This window comes from Macaca fascicularis, chromosome X, assembly GCF_037993035.2.
Source record: "Macaca fascicularis isolate 582-1 chromosome X, T2T-MFA8v1.1".
Taxonomy (NCBI): Eukaryota; Metazoa; Chordata; class Mammalia; order Primates; family Cercopithecidae; genus Macaca; species Macaca fascicularis.
Window position 1 is genome coordinate 156,680,596 of NC_088395.1, and position 18,059 is coordinate 156,698,654.

General features: G+C 41.8%; 1 protein-coding gene across 7 annotated transcripts in view; it reads left to right on the forward strand.

Annotated features, from left to right (window-relative positions):
* Positions 1 to 18,059, forward strand: part of MTM1 (myotubularin 1) — a 101,494-nt gene that overhangs the window by 43,468 nt on the left and 39,967 nt on the right. For all 7 annotated transcript variants that reach the window (XM_045383190.3, XM_074028905.1, XM_015443999.3 and 4 more), the window contains one exon: positions 3,659 to 3,760. In XM_045383190.3, the coding sequence (XP_045239125.1) occupies positions 3,659 to 3,760 (102 nt within the window). The remainder of the gene's footprint in view (positions 1 to 3,658; positions 3,761 to 18,059) is intronic.

An 18,059-nucleotide genomic window follows, 5' to 3' on the forward strand; every position in this document is an offset into this window, starting at 1 on the left:
GTATTCTTCTTTGTGTGTTGTTTTTTCAACCCCTTTGAAGTGTTACAAACAAAAACAACAACAACAACAAAAAAACAGTCTTAATTTGAAGACCTGGGCTGAATTTTGCTGGCCCTTAGCCAATCCAAGTTGTTCATTCTATTGATAGAGAAGTGAGGCCTTTGCTATCTGAGATTACTTGTCTTGGGTTGCCTAGGGAGCCAGCGCAAGAGCCAGAACCAAAAACTAAGTCTCCTTTTCCTAGTCTCATACGCTGCGATTTCTCAAAACCAACATTGTGTGCTTATATTTGGATTATGCCACAATATGGTGTTTTTCTTTCCAGTTTATAAAAGATCAAGACTTGTTTTTTCTATCAGAAACTAAAGGATAATGCCATTATTAAATCTTAACTGAAATTCACCACTACCATCCACCTCAGCTTTTTTTGGTGGTGTTTTAATTCAAGCTACCTTAATGCTTTATCCATTATCCCAGCTACTGTCTACCCTTTGGGGCCTAGAAACATGGGAATTTACTTTGAAGGAAGGCTTTTGTATTTTGCATAAAAGGATTTATGGGAGTAGAGTGTTTAATATTAGAGTACTCAAGGGAAAATGGGGTTGCTATATTGACAGTTTTGAGGTGACTTTCATTCTTACAGGGTTTAAAAAACCCTATTTTCTGCCTTATAATAGGAAAAACTAGTACTTAAATATCAATCCCCCCAAAATTAATGAGACAAAGCACATTTTCACCTCTGACTATTTAAGAACAAAAGGCGTAGGAACAACTCACCACGCATAATTCTGAAATGTTACATATGTATATTTTTTGGAGTTAGCATGAGCCCAAAGGTGATGGCTTAGAACAATGTTGTAGCACAACCTTTTAACTAAATTATCTCCCCAGAAACACTGACGTCACAGAGTCATATTCCATTTTCTCAGTAACAAACCTGACATTGATATAAAGGAAATCTGCTGCAGTGAGATAAAAGACTCACTGTCCTGTCTCTTATAGGTCAACTTTCGCCTGCATTCAATAACCATGATAGAACCGCATTTCTCTCCTGAAACAAGTAGTTACAACTCCTGTAGGTTTGGCTATGCCAGCGATGCACATAGAGATTTCTGCTTGCCAGTAGCAACTTTCCCACAGTAGATACAAGTCCCAGAGGATGTTGTCCAGCAGCAGGAGAAAGGTAGTTCTGAATATGCAAATTCTTACCCTGCAGGCCCCATACTAGTCCCTGGTGCCTGTGTGGAGTCTTTCAAACAAACAACAAAAAAAAGTAAAGTAAAACCATACCACCACAAAGCCTTCTCTTTCTTTCCCCACCTCACTCCCATGTACTCGCCTTAAAGACATAGTGTGGCATTTTGAAGTGAGCAGTGATGTGTGTTGTTTCTTTAGAAATGACGCCTCAATAAATCAATTCTTCAGAGTCGTTGCAGCAGGGGTATGTATTCTTCAACTCTTACTATAGTGAGGCTTGGAACATCACCATATGACCCGGCTGTTAAAATGGCTGAGGGTCTGACTGGGAGACTCTTAGCCCATGTGGATCTTTCCCTGATGAGTCAAACTCTGAGGAGACCAGGTGGAACTTACAGTTAGTCTGTGCTCCTATTTCTGTTACAGATTTGGTGATCTGCCGCCTGTGAGTCATTTGCCTTTTCTACTTCAGTTTTGTTGGCAAGAAATAATATTCTGTCTTTAATTGCATCTTAATCAGATGGCAAAAAGAAGTTACTTGAATCACTTGTGCTTTGGCACATTAAAAGTAGCTGTTTGAATCACTGATAGATCAGAATAAATATTCATGTAGAGATGGTCTAATTTCTGGCCAAGCAGTGAAGAGAATGATGTTACAGAGTTACCATCCGACTTGCGGCTGTTAGGAAGAAAGTTCCTCACAGGGCCTGAGCCCTGAGAGTACTCAACTCTCTAGTATTGCACTTGTGACTGGTCGTAAACCCTTTTAATGCATATCATCCCATTGAAATGATTATTCCCCTTATTTAACTATTCATTGCATCACGAACCAATAAATAGTATCCCAATTTTCTTGGGAGCTGATATGAATGGATTGTTGGACTTGATTCTGTGACATGCTTTTTAAAAAAGCACAGAATCTTGGAGCTGGCAAGGCCTAGTAGATGTCATCTGTATACAGAGTGCTCAATCTCAAGTTCTTTATGAGTGGCCTCAGACTGTAGTTCTTCATACTTTATTTGCTGCTATTTGTGTTTGGAGATGTCTTGTGAAGGCCATAGCCTGTGCTGGTCCTTCAGACTGAAGACTCGGGAAGCGTTAAGAGTACTCTTGAGATAAGGAAGGAAAAAGCACCTAGAAAAAAAATGAAGATTGTGATATCCAAGAGGGCAACAACTAGGTCTGTACCACTCCTGAAGTGGCTCCATGGTCCAGCATAGCACTCCTTTATCTGCAATTAAAGTTGAAAGTGCACTGCAGAGCGTAGGGTTCCAGTGCAGAGCTATCACTCAGTCACAGCACTGTAAGTGATTTTTTTTAAAGAGACAACCTTAAAAAAACTCCAGTCTTGAAAATAAGATAGAATGTTGTATCTGTATATATAATACAAATTGACATTTGAAGGAGCTTATTTGTTTTGGATTTGGTTTAAAAGAAAGTTTTCCTGCTTATTAAACATATATGTATTGGAAGCTACCTTTAAAATCTGGTTTTGATGTTTATTTTTAGTTCCCAGAAGTATAGTTACTACTAATATGGGCTACTTTAATGTGACTTATATGGAACTCTGTGAAGGTAAAATTGTAGAATAAAAATATATTACTTGCATGAGAGCTTAAAATGTCATTTAGGAAGAGAGCTTCTTTATTTTAATGACATGTTTGACAATGTTGAGATTATATTTGATAGCAGGTACTCTTTAGAAGGGTTGTTTGAATAAAATAGTTTTATAATTAAAAAAATATCAGGGCTGGTTGTGGTGGCTGACACCTGTAATCCTGGCACTTTGGGAGGCCGAGGCAGGCAGATCACCTGAGGTCAGGAGTTTGAGACCAGCCTGGCCAACATGGAGAAACCCAATCTCTACTAAAAATACAAAAAATTAGTTGGGCGTGGTGGTGTGTGCCTGTAGTCCCAGCTACTCAGGAGGCTGAGGCATGAGAATCCCTTGAACCCAGGAGGCGGAGGTTGCAGTGAGCCAAGATCATGCCACTGCACTCCAGCCTGGGCCACAAGAAACTACGTCTCAAAAAATAAGTAAAATAAAATAAATTTTAAAAAATTAAAAAATACCTCAGAAATCAGTGAAAGTAGATGGACCATGATAGATGTTAAATACCTCAGAACCCAGTGAAAGTAAATGGATCATAATATATGTTGTGCAAGGCAAGATTTGATTTTTTTTTTTTTTCCTTTTTATAAAATGAATTTTAGCTCTATCTTCTCCTTAGTGCTAGTTGCTTTATCTTGTCTTGACATTCATGGCTATGATGGAAATATTTTCAGGTGTTCTTAAGCCAGATATATCAAATTACCATATAAAACAAAGCAATTTTTGTAATTTAGATTAATTGCCCTTTTAGGTAAGTGAATCTTCTCCCTTAATTGAATGGAAGATTTCTTGCTAATTAACATGACTTTCTTTGAAGACTGAACTGTCGTACTTCTCCTTTGCCCCCAGGACATGAGAAACCTGAGGTTCGCTTTGAAACAGGAAGGCCACAGCAGAAGAGATATGTTTGAGATCCTCACGAGATACGCGTTTCCCCTGGCTCACAGTCTGGTAAATTCCAGCGCGCTCCTCAGCGTGGGAAGGTTCTCAGTGCCTCCTCTGTGAAAACTGCCCGCGAGCTGGGATCCTCTTTCTTTTACTGTCTGTGTTGTGTTTCCCAGTGTGATGTGTCTGCGGGGGTGTTTATTAAATAATTTCATCATTTCCAGAGGGAATAGGCCTCTCCCCTGTCAGTCTGCGTGGGAAGGATCGGCCCAGGTGACTGAAACACAAAGCCCTGGAGGCTGGCAAGAGCCCTGCATGAGCCTGGGAGCTTCACCAAGGGCACCTTGTGCTCTTCCAACCCCGAGTGTGCCCTCAGTCTTGGCCATCCCGCCTGAAAACGTAGGCGATGGTGAGGCGGACTCGGGTGGCTGAGTGCGACACTGTGAGGTCATATCCCAGAGTTCATTGCTTTCACCTTTGGAGCTAATAAGCAATGAGTGTCAGGCTTTTGTGGCTCCAGTTGTAAATGGGAACAAACTCTCTGAGTCTAAATGCCATTTGAGCAAATATAGATGTGTGGTGTAGGTACTGCACCAATAGCTGAATAGGGGCAGGTTTACTTTTGAAAAGAATAACCTTTCAAATGTCATTTGATCGCATTTAGTATGTAATTGGCAGGACCAATTTATTATACATTTAATTAGTTGTAATCTATGACTTAGTCCAAAGGTGATTCAGTATATGTACCTAAAACTTTTCCTTCCTCTTCACCAAACTACTGGAGTAACCTTACTCTTACTGCATGACTGAAATAAGCCTTTCTATGAGTTTTGCTCTTAGAATGATATTTCTTTATATCCTGCCTCAGCCTTACCTCCTTTTTTACTGCCGTGCCTTGCTCGAATCTTCTAACCCCTATCTTCCTCGTCAGTTTGACTTGAACTTAGATGCAAATACCTGCTAAGGGGAAAGTGAGGAAATAATTATTTACAACATATACTGTATAAATGCCTTTATCTTAAGTATAGGATGATCATACTGCAGACTAAACCCAAGGTGATGGAGGGGACCCTGAAGTAGAAGAGGCATGTGTTGAACACAGATGAAACTGTCATGCTTGGGAACAAATGTGCTCATCTCATAATTGAATCTATTTTCAGCCTTTTCTAAGTTTCTGATTAAATATGTGATTTTTAAAAATATGTCTATATTAGAGTTTTTAATTCTATTAGCATAAAAAGAGAGTCTGATGGGAACACATCTTCTTAATTATTATGAAAGTGAGAATTTGAGTCTAATTGATGAAAGTTCAATTAGGAAATGTGTTCTGTCTTGATTTATGCATATCTGGCCCTAAATTATCAGAAATTGACAGAATGGCAGGTTTGAAGGAGCTGAAGACCCAGTCTGTCTCCTGCAAGATCTTGCTTCATCCGACATCCCCTTTCTCTGGTATCTTCTGTTTCTTCTAGGATATACTCCCCTAAAAAAGTCAAGTGCTGGACCGGCTTTCCCCTTATACTACTGTCCCATCTTTCACTTCATTGCCAAACTTCTGGAAAGAATATTCTAGCCTATCCTCGTCTCCAGTGCATTCATTCCTCCAACCCATTCCAGTATGGAGCTCATTACTGACCAAATCTAGTGGCTCATTTCCATCTCATTCTGTTTGATCTCTTCCCCGGTATTCAACCATTTTGACCACTGTCTTCTTGAAAGTCTTGGTTTCTGTATTCCTGCACCATCTTGATTGTTCCTTTCCAGTCTCCATTACCTCTGTCTTTTCCTTAAATGTAAATATCTCTTCACTCTCATCCCTCTTCTCTTCTTGCCTTAACTTTGCCTTGATGGTTTTGTTTAAAGTCATCACTGCTATGTAGATGACTTCAGATCTAACCCTGATACGGTCCTTGAGTGAGTCCAATGAGTCTAACCCTCAAATTCCTTCCTCTGAGAGTCTGAGAATCACAAGCTCAGCTGGCACGGTGGCTCACGCCTGTAATCCCAGCACTTTGGGAGGCCAAGGTGGGTGGATCACTTGAGGTAAGGAGTTCGAGACCATCCTGGCCAACATGGTGAAACCCTGTTCTACTAAAAATATTTTTTAAAAATTAGCTGGGTGTGGTGCTGGGCACCTGTAATCCCAGCTACTCAGGAGTCTGAGGCAGGACAATTGCTTGAACCCGGGAGGCAGAGGTTGCATTGAGCTGAGATCGTGCCATTGTACTCCAGCCTGGGTGACAAAAGCAAAGCTCCATCTCAAAAAAAAAAAAAAAAAAAGATAGAATCACAAACTCGTTGTTGCCCTAACCTCTTTGCAGTTCATGAAACCCACCTTTCATCCTATATGTCCCACAAGTTTGAGGATCCCCAGTTGTTTAGGTTTGATAACTTGAAGTCAGCTTTTCAATTCCTCCCCTGCTATTCCTCCCATAGGCACATCAATTCTGAATCCTGTAAGTTCTACTTAGTAGCAATACCCAGCTATTTCCTATCATTTCCACTTATGCTTCCTACCTTAATCCATACTTCCAAACTGGCTTCCCTTCTTTTAGTTTCTTCCGCTTCCAGCTAATCCTACACAATGCTGTCAGTTGTTGTTTTGTTTTTAAATATGATCATGTTACTGTTTCACCTTCTACCCCCCAAAAAACCCCCAGTTACTTTTCATAGCTTGTGCCCTACACTGCAGCTGCACAAGGCTGCCCTATGCTCTCCTAGCACACACAGTACCTTCTTGGTTCAGATTTTGCTATCCCCTTTACCTGCAATCCCCTCGTCTCTTGCATACCCATCTTCCACACACTCAGACTTCAACATCTTAATCTGTCCTCTGTCCTTTTCCAGGCCATATGTGTGTGCCCCCAGTGAGAGTTCATCTTACCTCTCAATTGTTAGTCTTTGCAAGTTCCTCTATCAGAGCACTTATCTCAGTGTGCCTTATGAAATAATTTTGTCATAACTGCCTCGTACCTCCCCCTACCACTGCCTGATAAATTATGAGCTTATCAAGGCAGGGATCAGCCTTTATTTCTCTCTCTACTGTCAGCACAGTGGCATCTGCATGGGAGTTTTGTAATGATGGCTTTTTTCTTGAACTCAGGTTTAGTAGAAAGGAAGGAAAAATCACTATATGGAAACAAATGAGATGGATGTTTCTGAATATTGCAAATCTAACACCAAAACCTAGAAATCTCTGTTGCTATTATTGGAGTCATCCACAGAGGGCTTGATTTCTCAAGTCTGTGGTACTTGGCCATATTTTTCATACCTGTGCTGAGAATCCCTGCTTCTTGTTTTAGGAAGTCAATAAAGTAACAAACTGCCAAAAAAAAAAAAAAAAAAAAAAAGGTCAACTGAATTGCTCATCTGAAGTTTTGGAAAATGACATTATCTTAGGTTTTGATCACTGAAAGTCATCCTTAAAAACATTTGCCAGTCACCAATATAATACAAGATACAGATTGAAACAGATCAGCCCTTGAACCTACTTTTGGAATAGCAGTCCCTGATACTCAAGTCCACATGTGCAACTGTTTCATCAGTCAAGTTCATTTCATGTCTTGTGTTGGATAGTGTCAGGATGCAGTGGGGGCATTCAAGGATAAGTAGTGTGTAGGATGAGTGGTACCTGGTCCCACTGAGGGATGTGACAGCCAAACAGTAGTGATGTGACAAATATGGTTAGCCCCAATATAAGATAGTATACATTCAGTTGTGCAAGAGAAACGCAAAGGAAATCCACTGGGGACTCACAGGAAGAAGAGACCACATCTAACCAAAATTGGAAAAGCCTGCATGGAATTGATAGTTGTTAGTGTAGGGCCTTGAAGGATGGATTCAATTTCCAGTGAAGGACTTCTGAGGTCTGGAACTTGAGTGATGAGGGTAGGGCACTGTCCACAGAGTAGGAAAGTCAGAAAAAGATTTTATTTGCAGAAACAGGTGGAAGAAAGGGGAAGGGGGAGGAACAATGAATTCTGTTTTGGACACATAGCATTTCATGTATTTTGACAGAATTGACAGCAAGCCACTGAAGGCCTGCCCCTCAGAAAAGAGTCTGGAGATGTAGATTTGGAATAGGTTCTTAAGTCATTTGAAGTTATGGGCTCCTTTGAGAATACGAAGTAAATTATAGCTTCTCTTCCCCTCAAATATGCAGTCATATACAAAACCTTACCTAAAATTTTAGAGGACGTCGGGCCCCTCTGAAGCCCCTTTGTGGGGCCCTAGTAAAGTAATCCTGGTATGTAATAGAGAAGTCCCGAACCACAATCTTGGGAGAGGCCATCTTTTAGGGAGCGAAGATGGTTGCAGAGGCAAGGGAAGAGCCTGGAAAGGATTAACAGGATGTCATGGGTGTCAGTGCTGGGAAAGCCAGGGAGATGGATCACAAGCTCCCTGGGGAGCTGACCTCCTAACTGTGACCTGCTTAAAGTCGGGACCTCCTTTTATTATCTTTGCAACTCTAGTGCCCGGTCCAGTGCCTGGCGCATGCATATATATATATATATATATATATATATATATATATATTTTAACTTTTATGAATCTCAGAAAATGATCTCAGGGTGAAGGGAACAAACACCAGTTTGCAGGTGTTTAAAGGAAGCATACTTGGTTTAAAAAAGAGTAGCAGGCATGTTGAGGGAAGAATGTTTTTACCGTAGAATTTGAAAAAGGAAAATGAATATATTTGTGGAAAGAAATCTTGTCTCTTCTCAAGGCACGAGAGAGAAGGGATCTTTTCTTGAGCAGGATCCTGAAGAAGGCAGAGGGGGATGGGACCCAGCCCAGTTTGTGGGGCAGTTTGGGAAAGGAGGAGGGACCGTTATTTTTCTGAGACAGGAGGGGAAGAAAAACTTCCTAACTGTCACGGTGGGGAATGTGGGAGTGTGCCAAAAAGGGCTTTCCTAGAGGTAACATAAGCCCCTTTGCCTTGAGCAATACAAAGGGCCCCTGCTCGAAAAAGATTACTTTGTTAATATTACTGGAACTGTTCAGCCAGCTGCAGATTATCTTGGTGATTTTTATTGGCATTTGAAGTCAGAAGTGAACTTGCTGTTGCATCTGTGAAATGGTGTCTGGAGGCCAAGCAAGCTGGGTCCTGACTCTGGCCAGGTCATGAATACACCATGAGTGGGCTTTTTCATTTCAGACCACCCCTTTGGCTCTCTCTGGCCTCCTGTCCCATTAGTATTTTCACCACTCCATGTTTTCAAGTCATGGCTTACACTTTGAATTGAACTTGAGCTGTTCGGCAACACAGAGTTCACCCCAAACCATTAACTTCATTGTTTCTGTGTTATGTCAATCTGGTAAGATGCACACTTTTTTTTTTAGTAACATTTCTATTTTGGCCAAAAATAGAAATTTATTCATTTATTTTCTTTTTTAAAATCTATTTGCTTTGCTTTTCAAACACTAGAAATTGTACTGAATTCTCATAAATTGCATGCAGCTCAATACTAGTTATAGGTAAATGATATATTTTAATAAGAAGTGTCAGTGTTTTTGATAGTATGGTGATTTTTTTAAGGCAGAAATTAAAATCATGTATAACTGAACAGAGCCTGATAGGGCTACAGAAAGATAAAGAGTTTGATTGTTGGGGTGATATGTTCATTGGCAAAGTTGTTCTTTTATTGATTTTCTTCGTTTGCTCATTTTTTACTCAGGTGGGATAATCAGAGATAATACACATATTAAATGAGAGTTTTTTAAACTGTCAATCCTAACCTATCAGTGAGTCATAAAATCAATTCATTAGGTTGCAGCCAGCATTTTTAAATAGAATAGAATATATTAAGAACATAACACATAATATGGATGAGTGTGTCTTCGTGAAACATTTCTCTCCAGTGTATGTGTGTACTGGGTCATGGTGTTGAAGTGCACTGCTTACCGTTAATCGTGGTCCAAAAAGTTTGAAAAACACCACTTTAGGTAATGGTAGAATATGTAGAATAACATGCACTTTAAGTTGTTGTAGGTGTTAATATAGTCACTTAAATCTACCTTTACAGCAATAGGCGCACATGGATTTTCTTGAATTTTAAGTGAAGGTTTAGAGTTTATGAATAAACTCATGGGATATAGACTCACATAAAGGAAGTCTAGGGCTAGAAGAAATGAAGCCTGAGACCCAGGTGCCAGGCTCATAGCAGCCACCGTTGGGGAGACCCTGTGAAGGCCCATGTTTACAGAGCCCTTCTGGTGTGTGGTAACAAGCATGTGCCATTGGAGTCCAGTGGTCTGTGTCTGAATCCAGCTCAGTCACTTACCTGCTTGGTGACCTTGGAAGTCACATAATGTTTATGCACTTCTGTGTTCTCATCTGTAATGGAGATAATAACAGTCTCTACCCCGTTGGGGTTTTGTGAGGATTAAATGTAAAGTACTTACGACGCTGCCTGGCATGCAATAAGTACCCAATAAATGTCAGTTCTGTTCTTAGTGTGCTGTTTTCCCAGCAGGTGTAGAGAATAAGGATGATTACCCAGCACACTTTTGCCCAAGACTATTAATAAAGTGAACATGATAACATGTGGGGCACTTTAAGCTCTTTAAAAGAAAGATGCTGTATATAGATTAGTATTCTTATTAACAAACCATTGGTTGTACCCTGAGAAAGGACTCTTTGAAAGTCAGAGCATTAAATCCAGAAAGCAGCTGACCTAGAAGGGTGAGATATGGGGGGCAGTGATACGTATGAAAAGAATTATTCAGAAATGGTTTTCCATGTCTTTCTTTCCATCTTTTGACCCTGCTCAGGCTTACTACTTTTAGGGAAACATGGCTCATTCAAGTTTATGTTTTTGCACTTGCCACTCTTCTTTGACATTCTGCATTAAGCTCTTTAGCATCACAATACTTCTGTTATTCTATGAACTGATTAGCAGTCATATAGTTGCGAAATTTTTGTTTTCGTATGTGTGGTGGGAGATATTTGACCTTCTTATGTCAGTCAGAAAATACACAGGTGAGGGAACTTGCTCTTGCTAGCTCTAATTTCAGGAGAGAAGCAGCTGGGTTGCACGACCTTTGCTGTGGAGACCAGCAGCCTTCTGAGGACTGCTGGCGTAGTGCATTAGATAGACTGCATGCAAAGGATGGAAGCAAGCTCTTCCAAACAGCAGCAGCACCTTTGTGAGCAGGGCTCATCAGCATTTGCAGGTGTTTATTACAGCTGCCTTTGGTTTTCATAGTCTTTGCTGCTTATTTATTTTTGCCTAGCTTTGGTGAACCACATCAAGCCCTGCCATATGGCTTAAACACTACCATATCTACCCTGTGTCCTCTCCTGCTCTACTCCAGTTGTGCTTACTTGTAAAAAAATTGTCATAAAAGTTAGTAGAGTGCATTATGGAGGTATATATCTTTTATGATCATTTGAACGACAGGTATAAATGATCCTATAAACGATCCTGTGAATGGAGAATTAACATAGGACATAGGATGGTTTTTTCTTTGTTTGTTTGTTTGTTTGTTTGTTTGTTTTAGACGGAGTCTTGCTCTGTCACCAGGCTGGAGTGCAGTGGCATTAGGCACGATCTCGGCTCACTGCAACCTCCACCTCCCCAGTTCAAGCACTTCTCCTGCCTCAGTCTCCCGAGTAGCTGGAACTACAGGTGCATACCACCAGGCCCGGCTAATTTTTGTATTTTTAGTAGAGACGGGGTTTCACCGTTTTAAGATGGTCTCGATCTCTTGACCTCGTGATCCACCCACCTCAGCCTCCCAAAGTGCTGGGATTATAGGCGTGAGCCACCGTGCCCAGCCAACATAGGATGTTTTATTTTGTGCCTCAGAAATGTGGAAATTTTTATAAATTGCTTTGAAATTTTAAACGAAGCTTAAATTTAGTGGACCCTTACTTTCTGGGCTGATTATGGAATTACTACATAAAGAGAAAGAGCTCATTTTCACAGGGACACTGAAATGAAGTGCATATACACATGCTTTTAGCCTAGATGTGGCCTGATGACTAAAAGTTATTTCTTGGTTTTCTGTTTCCTTTTTGGGCAGGACTTTTTTTCTTGAATCAACAGTTAACTTGGCAAATTGACATACTAGTTATGCTTTTAAGTCTCCTTCCTTCCTGCCTCCTCTAAGACTTGGTCCTCTATTCTCATTGATCTCTCTGTCTCCACCACCTTCTCCCTCTCAGCCTTGAAATGTGCTTGGTTCTTCTCCGTATTGCCCGTCCTCTGGAACTGACATTTCACCTGGTCTCCTGTAGCATTGCTGTCTATGGTCAGAAGCATAGAATTCCCTGCCCGCATCCACTCACTCCATAACTCATTGCAACCAGACTTCTAGCCCGCTCACTGGAATGGAATGATTCTTCTGAAAATGACCCAAGGCCCTACAAGTTAGAAAACTTGGTAGTCTGTTAGACCATATGCTTTTCCACTGCACTATCGTTTGACTCTCAACTATCCCACCCCTTCCTTTCAAAGTGGTGCTTTTAAAATATTGAGTAGATACAAGAGGATATTTATAAAATATGTATAAAATCTAAAGAATACTGATGGATGGAACTTTCCTTTGTCTCTCCTGAGATGTAAGCTGGGTAATTTCTTCAGTTTTATCTTCTATTTCAGCTGTGCCTGATCTGAGTTTTTGTTTGCTAAAATTTCCATTGTTATGTTTTTTTAATTATAAAAGTTCTATTTGATTGTTTTTCAGATTTGTTTGGCCATTATTTATAATCTCTTCTTCTGTGCTCAGATTTCTTATCCTCTTTTTGACTTCTGAAAGCACATTAAATGTAATTTATAATATGCATCTGATGATTACAATACCTGGAGTCTGTGTGGCCTTTTTCTACCACAGGTGCGTGTGTTTGCTGGCTCATGGCACTTCGTGTCTGATGTGGGTGTGTCTTGTGATTATTGCCTGCAAATTCCTATTCCTTGGAACTTTATCTGTGAGAATACTCTGAGGCTATGACTGAAGGCAGTTTTACCAAGAGAGGATTTGTGTTTCTTTTTGCCAGGCATCTTGAAGCACAACTGGTTTGGGACGCTTATGAATTAAATTCTCAGGTTGGATGTTTTGGGAACCATCTAAGTTTTGTGAGTTTGGTCCACATACTACTTAAGGGCTGACTTGTGATGACAAATTTCTAGTGGAGGATGGTGGTAGGGATTTGTTTCCTCCCTTGCTCAGCACCAATAATCTAGACAGGAAGGTTCGCTTGAAGTCCCCAGGTGGTCCTTTCCCATTCATCCTTCCCCTGAGTATAGCACTTGGGAGGTTTCTAATTTGACTCCTCATTTTGGGTGGGCCAGGTCTTCAGGCCCTATCTCCTGTGCCCCAAGAGGCCAGGAAAACCAGTTCTGGAAGTGGCCTAAAAGTGAAAGCCGGTGTGTTCCTCTTGCTGTCTGCATTCCTGTTTGCAGTTAGTTTTGGCTTCTGAGTAAAAAAAGTCTCAGTTATATCCAGCATTTTTAGGTGTTTTCATCAGAAGTCCCATTATGGCATATAGACCATCACATTTGCAGATATCTCTCCCTCTTTTTTTTGAAACCTAACTTTCCCCGTAGCTTCTGAGATCTAAATTCTCTGCCTCTCACTTCTTTTCTGGCTCCTCTGCATCCTTCTACCATCTAGACATGGGTTTTCTACAAAAGTCTGTCCTTGCTCTGAATTATGCCCTGGGCAAACTCATGTCCACGAACATTGCCTTTCTAAGAAGCATGGCTTCCAAATCTATAGCTTTATGTTTCCCTGTAGCTGTTACAGAACTTCAAGCAACACCGAAGGTCAGTTTAAAATGACTCTCATATGCCCCAGAAACCCACTCGTCTGTGTTCCCAGTTATTCTTTTTTTTTTTTTTGAGACGGAGTCTCGCTCTGTCGCCCAGGCTGGAGTGCAGTGGCCGCATCTCAGCTCACTGCAAGCTCCGCCTCCCGGGTCTACGCCATTCTCCTGCCTCAGCCTCCCGAGTAGCTGGGACTACAGGCGCCCGCCACCTCACCCGGCTAGTTTTTTGTATTTTTTAGTAGAGACGGGGTTTCACCGTATTAGCCAGGCTGGTCTCGATCTCCTGACCTTGTGATCTGCCCGTCTCGGCCTCCCAAAGTGCTGGGATTACAGGCTTGAGCCACCGCACCCGGCCCGTTCCCAGTTATTCTTAATGATATCATCATCCTCTTGTTCATTCACATTTGAACATTCGAAATCAAGGCCATCAGAGGTTTTCATTTCTTCCTTTTCTTGTTTTCTTTTCTTTTTTTTCTTTTTTTTTTTTTTTTTAGACAGGGTCTTGCTCTGTCACCCAGGATGGAGTGCAGTGGTGCGATCACAGCTCACCGCAGCCTTGACCTCTTGGACTCAAGCAGTCCTCCCACCTCAGCTTCCTCAGTAGCTGGGACCACAGGTCCATGACTCTACACCTGGCTGATTTATTTTTCTTTTCTTTTAGATGGTGTCTCACTGTGTTGCCCAGGCTGGTCTCAAACTCTTGGCTTCAAGAAGTCCTACTGCCTCTGCCCCCTAAAGTGCTGGGACTACAGGGCATGAGCCACCATACCTGGCCCCTGTTTCGTAGCATGTACTAAATCCAGGGGATTCTGCCTCCCCAGCCTGACTTAGTTTATATCTTCATCTCCTCTCTTCTAAACTGTTGGAACATTGTTTGGAGGTCTTTCTAGTTCTATTCTGTCTCCTACCCTTGCCCCCAAACTTCAGCTGGTTCCTCCCTGTCTGTCGGTGTGCAGGCAGACCTCTGTCTCTTTCACAGTGTGGCCCACCTCTCTCCATTTTTTGTTACCGTCTTCACTTAGTGGAGTGAGTGTAGACTGAGGTGTTCACCAGTGGCCATGTATTCTCTGAGTTTGGCTGCGGTTTGTGCCTTTTTATTGTTGTCGTGTCCGGAGTTGTCTTATCCTTGCAGGGTAGTTCAGATACCAACAACGTCCCTCCAAGCCCCATCTGTCAAGAAGTAATGTGGGCATTCTCTGGGCCTCATAGTACTTTCTCTCTCCCACCTGTGGCACTTGCTGCTTTCGTCTCTGTGTGCCCTCCTCATCTCTCTCCTTTGGATAACTTCCAACTCCTTAAGGACAGAGGCTGTGTCTTCCTTGCCTTTTTCTCCACTTCATACCTTGTTCATAGTAGAGCCTCAGTAAATGTTTATCGAGTGGATATACTAATGTAAATAGAGCGAATTAATCGGAATCAGTAGCAACCAAGACATCAATGAGAATATTCTGCTTTTTAGAAAGAGCATTTATTCAATAAGTATTTACTTTTTAATTTAAGTTGTAAATAGATAATATATGTTCATGATTGACAATTCAGGAACTGTAAAAGGGTATACAGAAAAAATATCTCCCTCCCAGCACACTTCAGCCACCTCATTTCCCTCCTCATAGACAACCAAGGTTTCAGTTTATTGCCTCTCCACCCAGTGATAGTTTAGGCCTATACACTTAACTGATTCACATTCCTTCCCCCTTAACACTAATGATAGAGAGCTATATACACTGTTATGTACCTATTTCCATCCACCGATAGACGTTGCCCAGTGAATGTGCTTCTCTACCCTACGATCTTCATTCCGTGTGCTACCTTAAATCCTCATTGCCATGTATGGTAACGTAACACAGGTTTGAGGGATTATTAGGACATAGACATCTTTGGGAAGACATTCTTCTTCTTCTTATTATTTTTTTAAACAGAGTCTTGCTCTGTTGCCCAGGCTGGAGTGCAGTGGCGCAATCTCAGCTCACTGCAACCTCCACCTCCCAGGTTCAAGCGATTTTCGTGCCTCAGCCTCCCGAGTAGCTGAGATTACAGGCATGGGCCACCACACCTGGCTAATTTTTGTATTCTTAGTAGAGGTGGGGTTTTGCCATGTTGGCCAGGCTGGTCTTGAACCCCTGACCTCAAGTGATCTGCCCTCCTTGGCCTCCCAACATGCTGGGATTACAGGCGTGAGCCCCAGCCCCGACTGGGAGGTCTTTATTCTGCTTACCATAACAACCCAGTATGTTTTCTGATCTTTTAATCTTTTTCTTTTTTCTTTTTCTTTTTTTTTTTTTGAGGCAGAGTCTCGCTCTGTCGCCCGGACTGGAGTGCAGTGGTGCGATCTCGGCTCACTGCAAGCTCCGCCTCCTGGGTTCCCGCCATTCTCCTGCCTCAGCCTCCCGAGTAGCTGGGACTACAGGCGCCCGCCACCTCGCCCGGCTAGTTTTTTTTTTTTTTTTTTTTTTTTTTTTTTGTATTTTTTAGTAGAGACGGGGTTTCACCGTGTTAGCCAGGCTGGTCTCGATCTCCTGACCTCGTGATCCGCCCGTCTCGGCCTCCCAAAGTGCTGGGATTACAGGCTTGAGCCACCGCGCCCGGCCTCTTTTAATCTTTTTCAATCTAATAGGTGAAAATGTAGCTTTAAGTTTTATTTTGTATTTATCTTGTTTGAGTAAAATTGAATATCTTTAGGCTTGAGCTATCTGTATTTGCATTTCTCCATTCTCTGTATCTTTTACCTATTTTTTGTTTGGATGTTTGGTCTTTTTCTTGTTAGTTGTAGGTACTTTTTATGTAATAGCTGTAGTGATGTTTGATATGAGTGACTAATATTTTTCCTGTATGTTTTTTGACTTTATGATGGATTTTGCTATGGAGAATTGTTTTCTATTCATTTGGTAGCATTTGAGAGTCTGTGTGTTGAGGGGCTCTAAAACCACCCCCACGTGTGGTGACTCAATAAGAGGACTCACTGGACTCAGCATATGATTGTACTCACAGGTATGGCTTATTACAGCACAAGGATGCAAAACAAAACCAGCAAAGAGAAAAGGCACATGGGTTGAAATTCGGAGGAAACCAGGCACAGGCTTCCAGAGTTCTTGTCCAGTGGAATCAAACAGGATGCACTTAATTCCTCCAGCAATGAGTTGTGCAGCACATATGAGATGCTGCCCACCTGGGAAGCTCATTAGAGACTTTGTGTCCACAGTGTTTATTAGGGCTGACCATGTAAGCACCCACTGCCTAGCACAAAGGAAAATTCCAGGCTTCCAGAAGAAAAGCAGGAGTTCAGTGTAAACCACATTGTTTATACAAACAGTTTAGGCACAGTGAACCAATCTTACCAGTGGGGAATGGTGAGAACTCTGCTGAAATCCAGATTACCAAGTGTCTGGCAAGGGCCAGCCATGTAAGCAGGCCTTTCTAAGGAGAGCAGCCTCAGGCCTGCCATGTTAATTCTTCTGCACACTTTTCTTTTATAGCTTCTCGGCTTTATATCCCAATGAGGAAGATCTTCCCTACTCAGACTTATAAGGAATTATCTCAGCCAGGTATGGTGAGTCATGCCTTGCAATCCCAGCACTTTGGGAAGTTGAGGCAGGCAGATCACCTGAGGTCAGGGATTCAAGACCAACCTGGCCAACATGGCGAAACCCTGTCTCTACTAAAAATACAAAAATTAGCTGGGTGTGGTGGTGCATGCCTGTAATTCCAGCTACTTGCGAGGCTGAGGCACGAGAATCACTCGAACCTGGGAGGCAGAGTTTGTAGTGAGCTGAGATTGCTCCACTGCACTCCAGCTGGGGCGACAGAGTGAGTGAGACTCCATCTCCAAAAAAAATAACAAAATAAATAAAATAAATTATCTCATATTCCTCTAGTAATTTGGTTTCTTCCTTAAGATTTAAGTATTTCATCTATTTGGAATTTATTTGGAGTTAAAGTATAAGATATGAATCCAACTTTTTCTTCCCCTCCTGTTGCAATATCATTTGTTGACTAGTTTGCTGATTTGAAGTACTGTCCTTATCTCATACTAAATTCCTCTGTGTGTGTGATTTTATTTCTAAGAGGTTCTCGTCTTGCGTTAATTATTCTATTCATGCACCAGGTGTGCTCTTTTAACTATTGAAGCTTTATAAGATGTTGCACTGTATGGTAGAACCAGCCTCCCCTTGTTCCTCTTCTTTTTCTTTTCCTTTCTACTGTTGCTTAAGGAATTACAGAATGCTACATTATGGCTGTGCTCAGGGATCTAGAGCTGATACCCACTTCCTGTTCCCAAGGAGTGCTGTTTTCCTGGGTAATGCAAACAAACAGATGCATATGATACAGTGAGTGGTGCACAGGATGTCACAGGAACACAAAGGAGGGCTTCCTAGAGGAGTCAGATTCTTAAAGATGAGTAGGAGCATTTGTCAGGCAGAAATTGACATGCCATACTGAAGGAACAGTCTGTGGGCATGCAAAGAGGCCGCACAGATGCAGGCTGAACCCACATGCAGTTTGGTGTCCGGGAGTACAGCGTGCATGTGGGGGTACCAACAGGAGATAGTACTGGGGGCAGAGGAGGCTGGGCCAAAGGTTGCAGAGCCTAACATT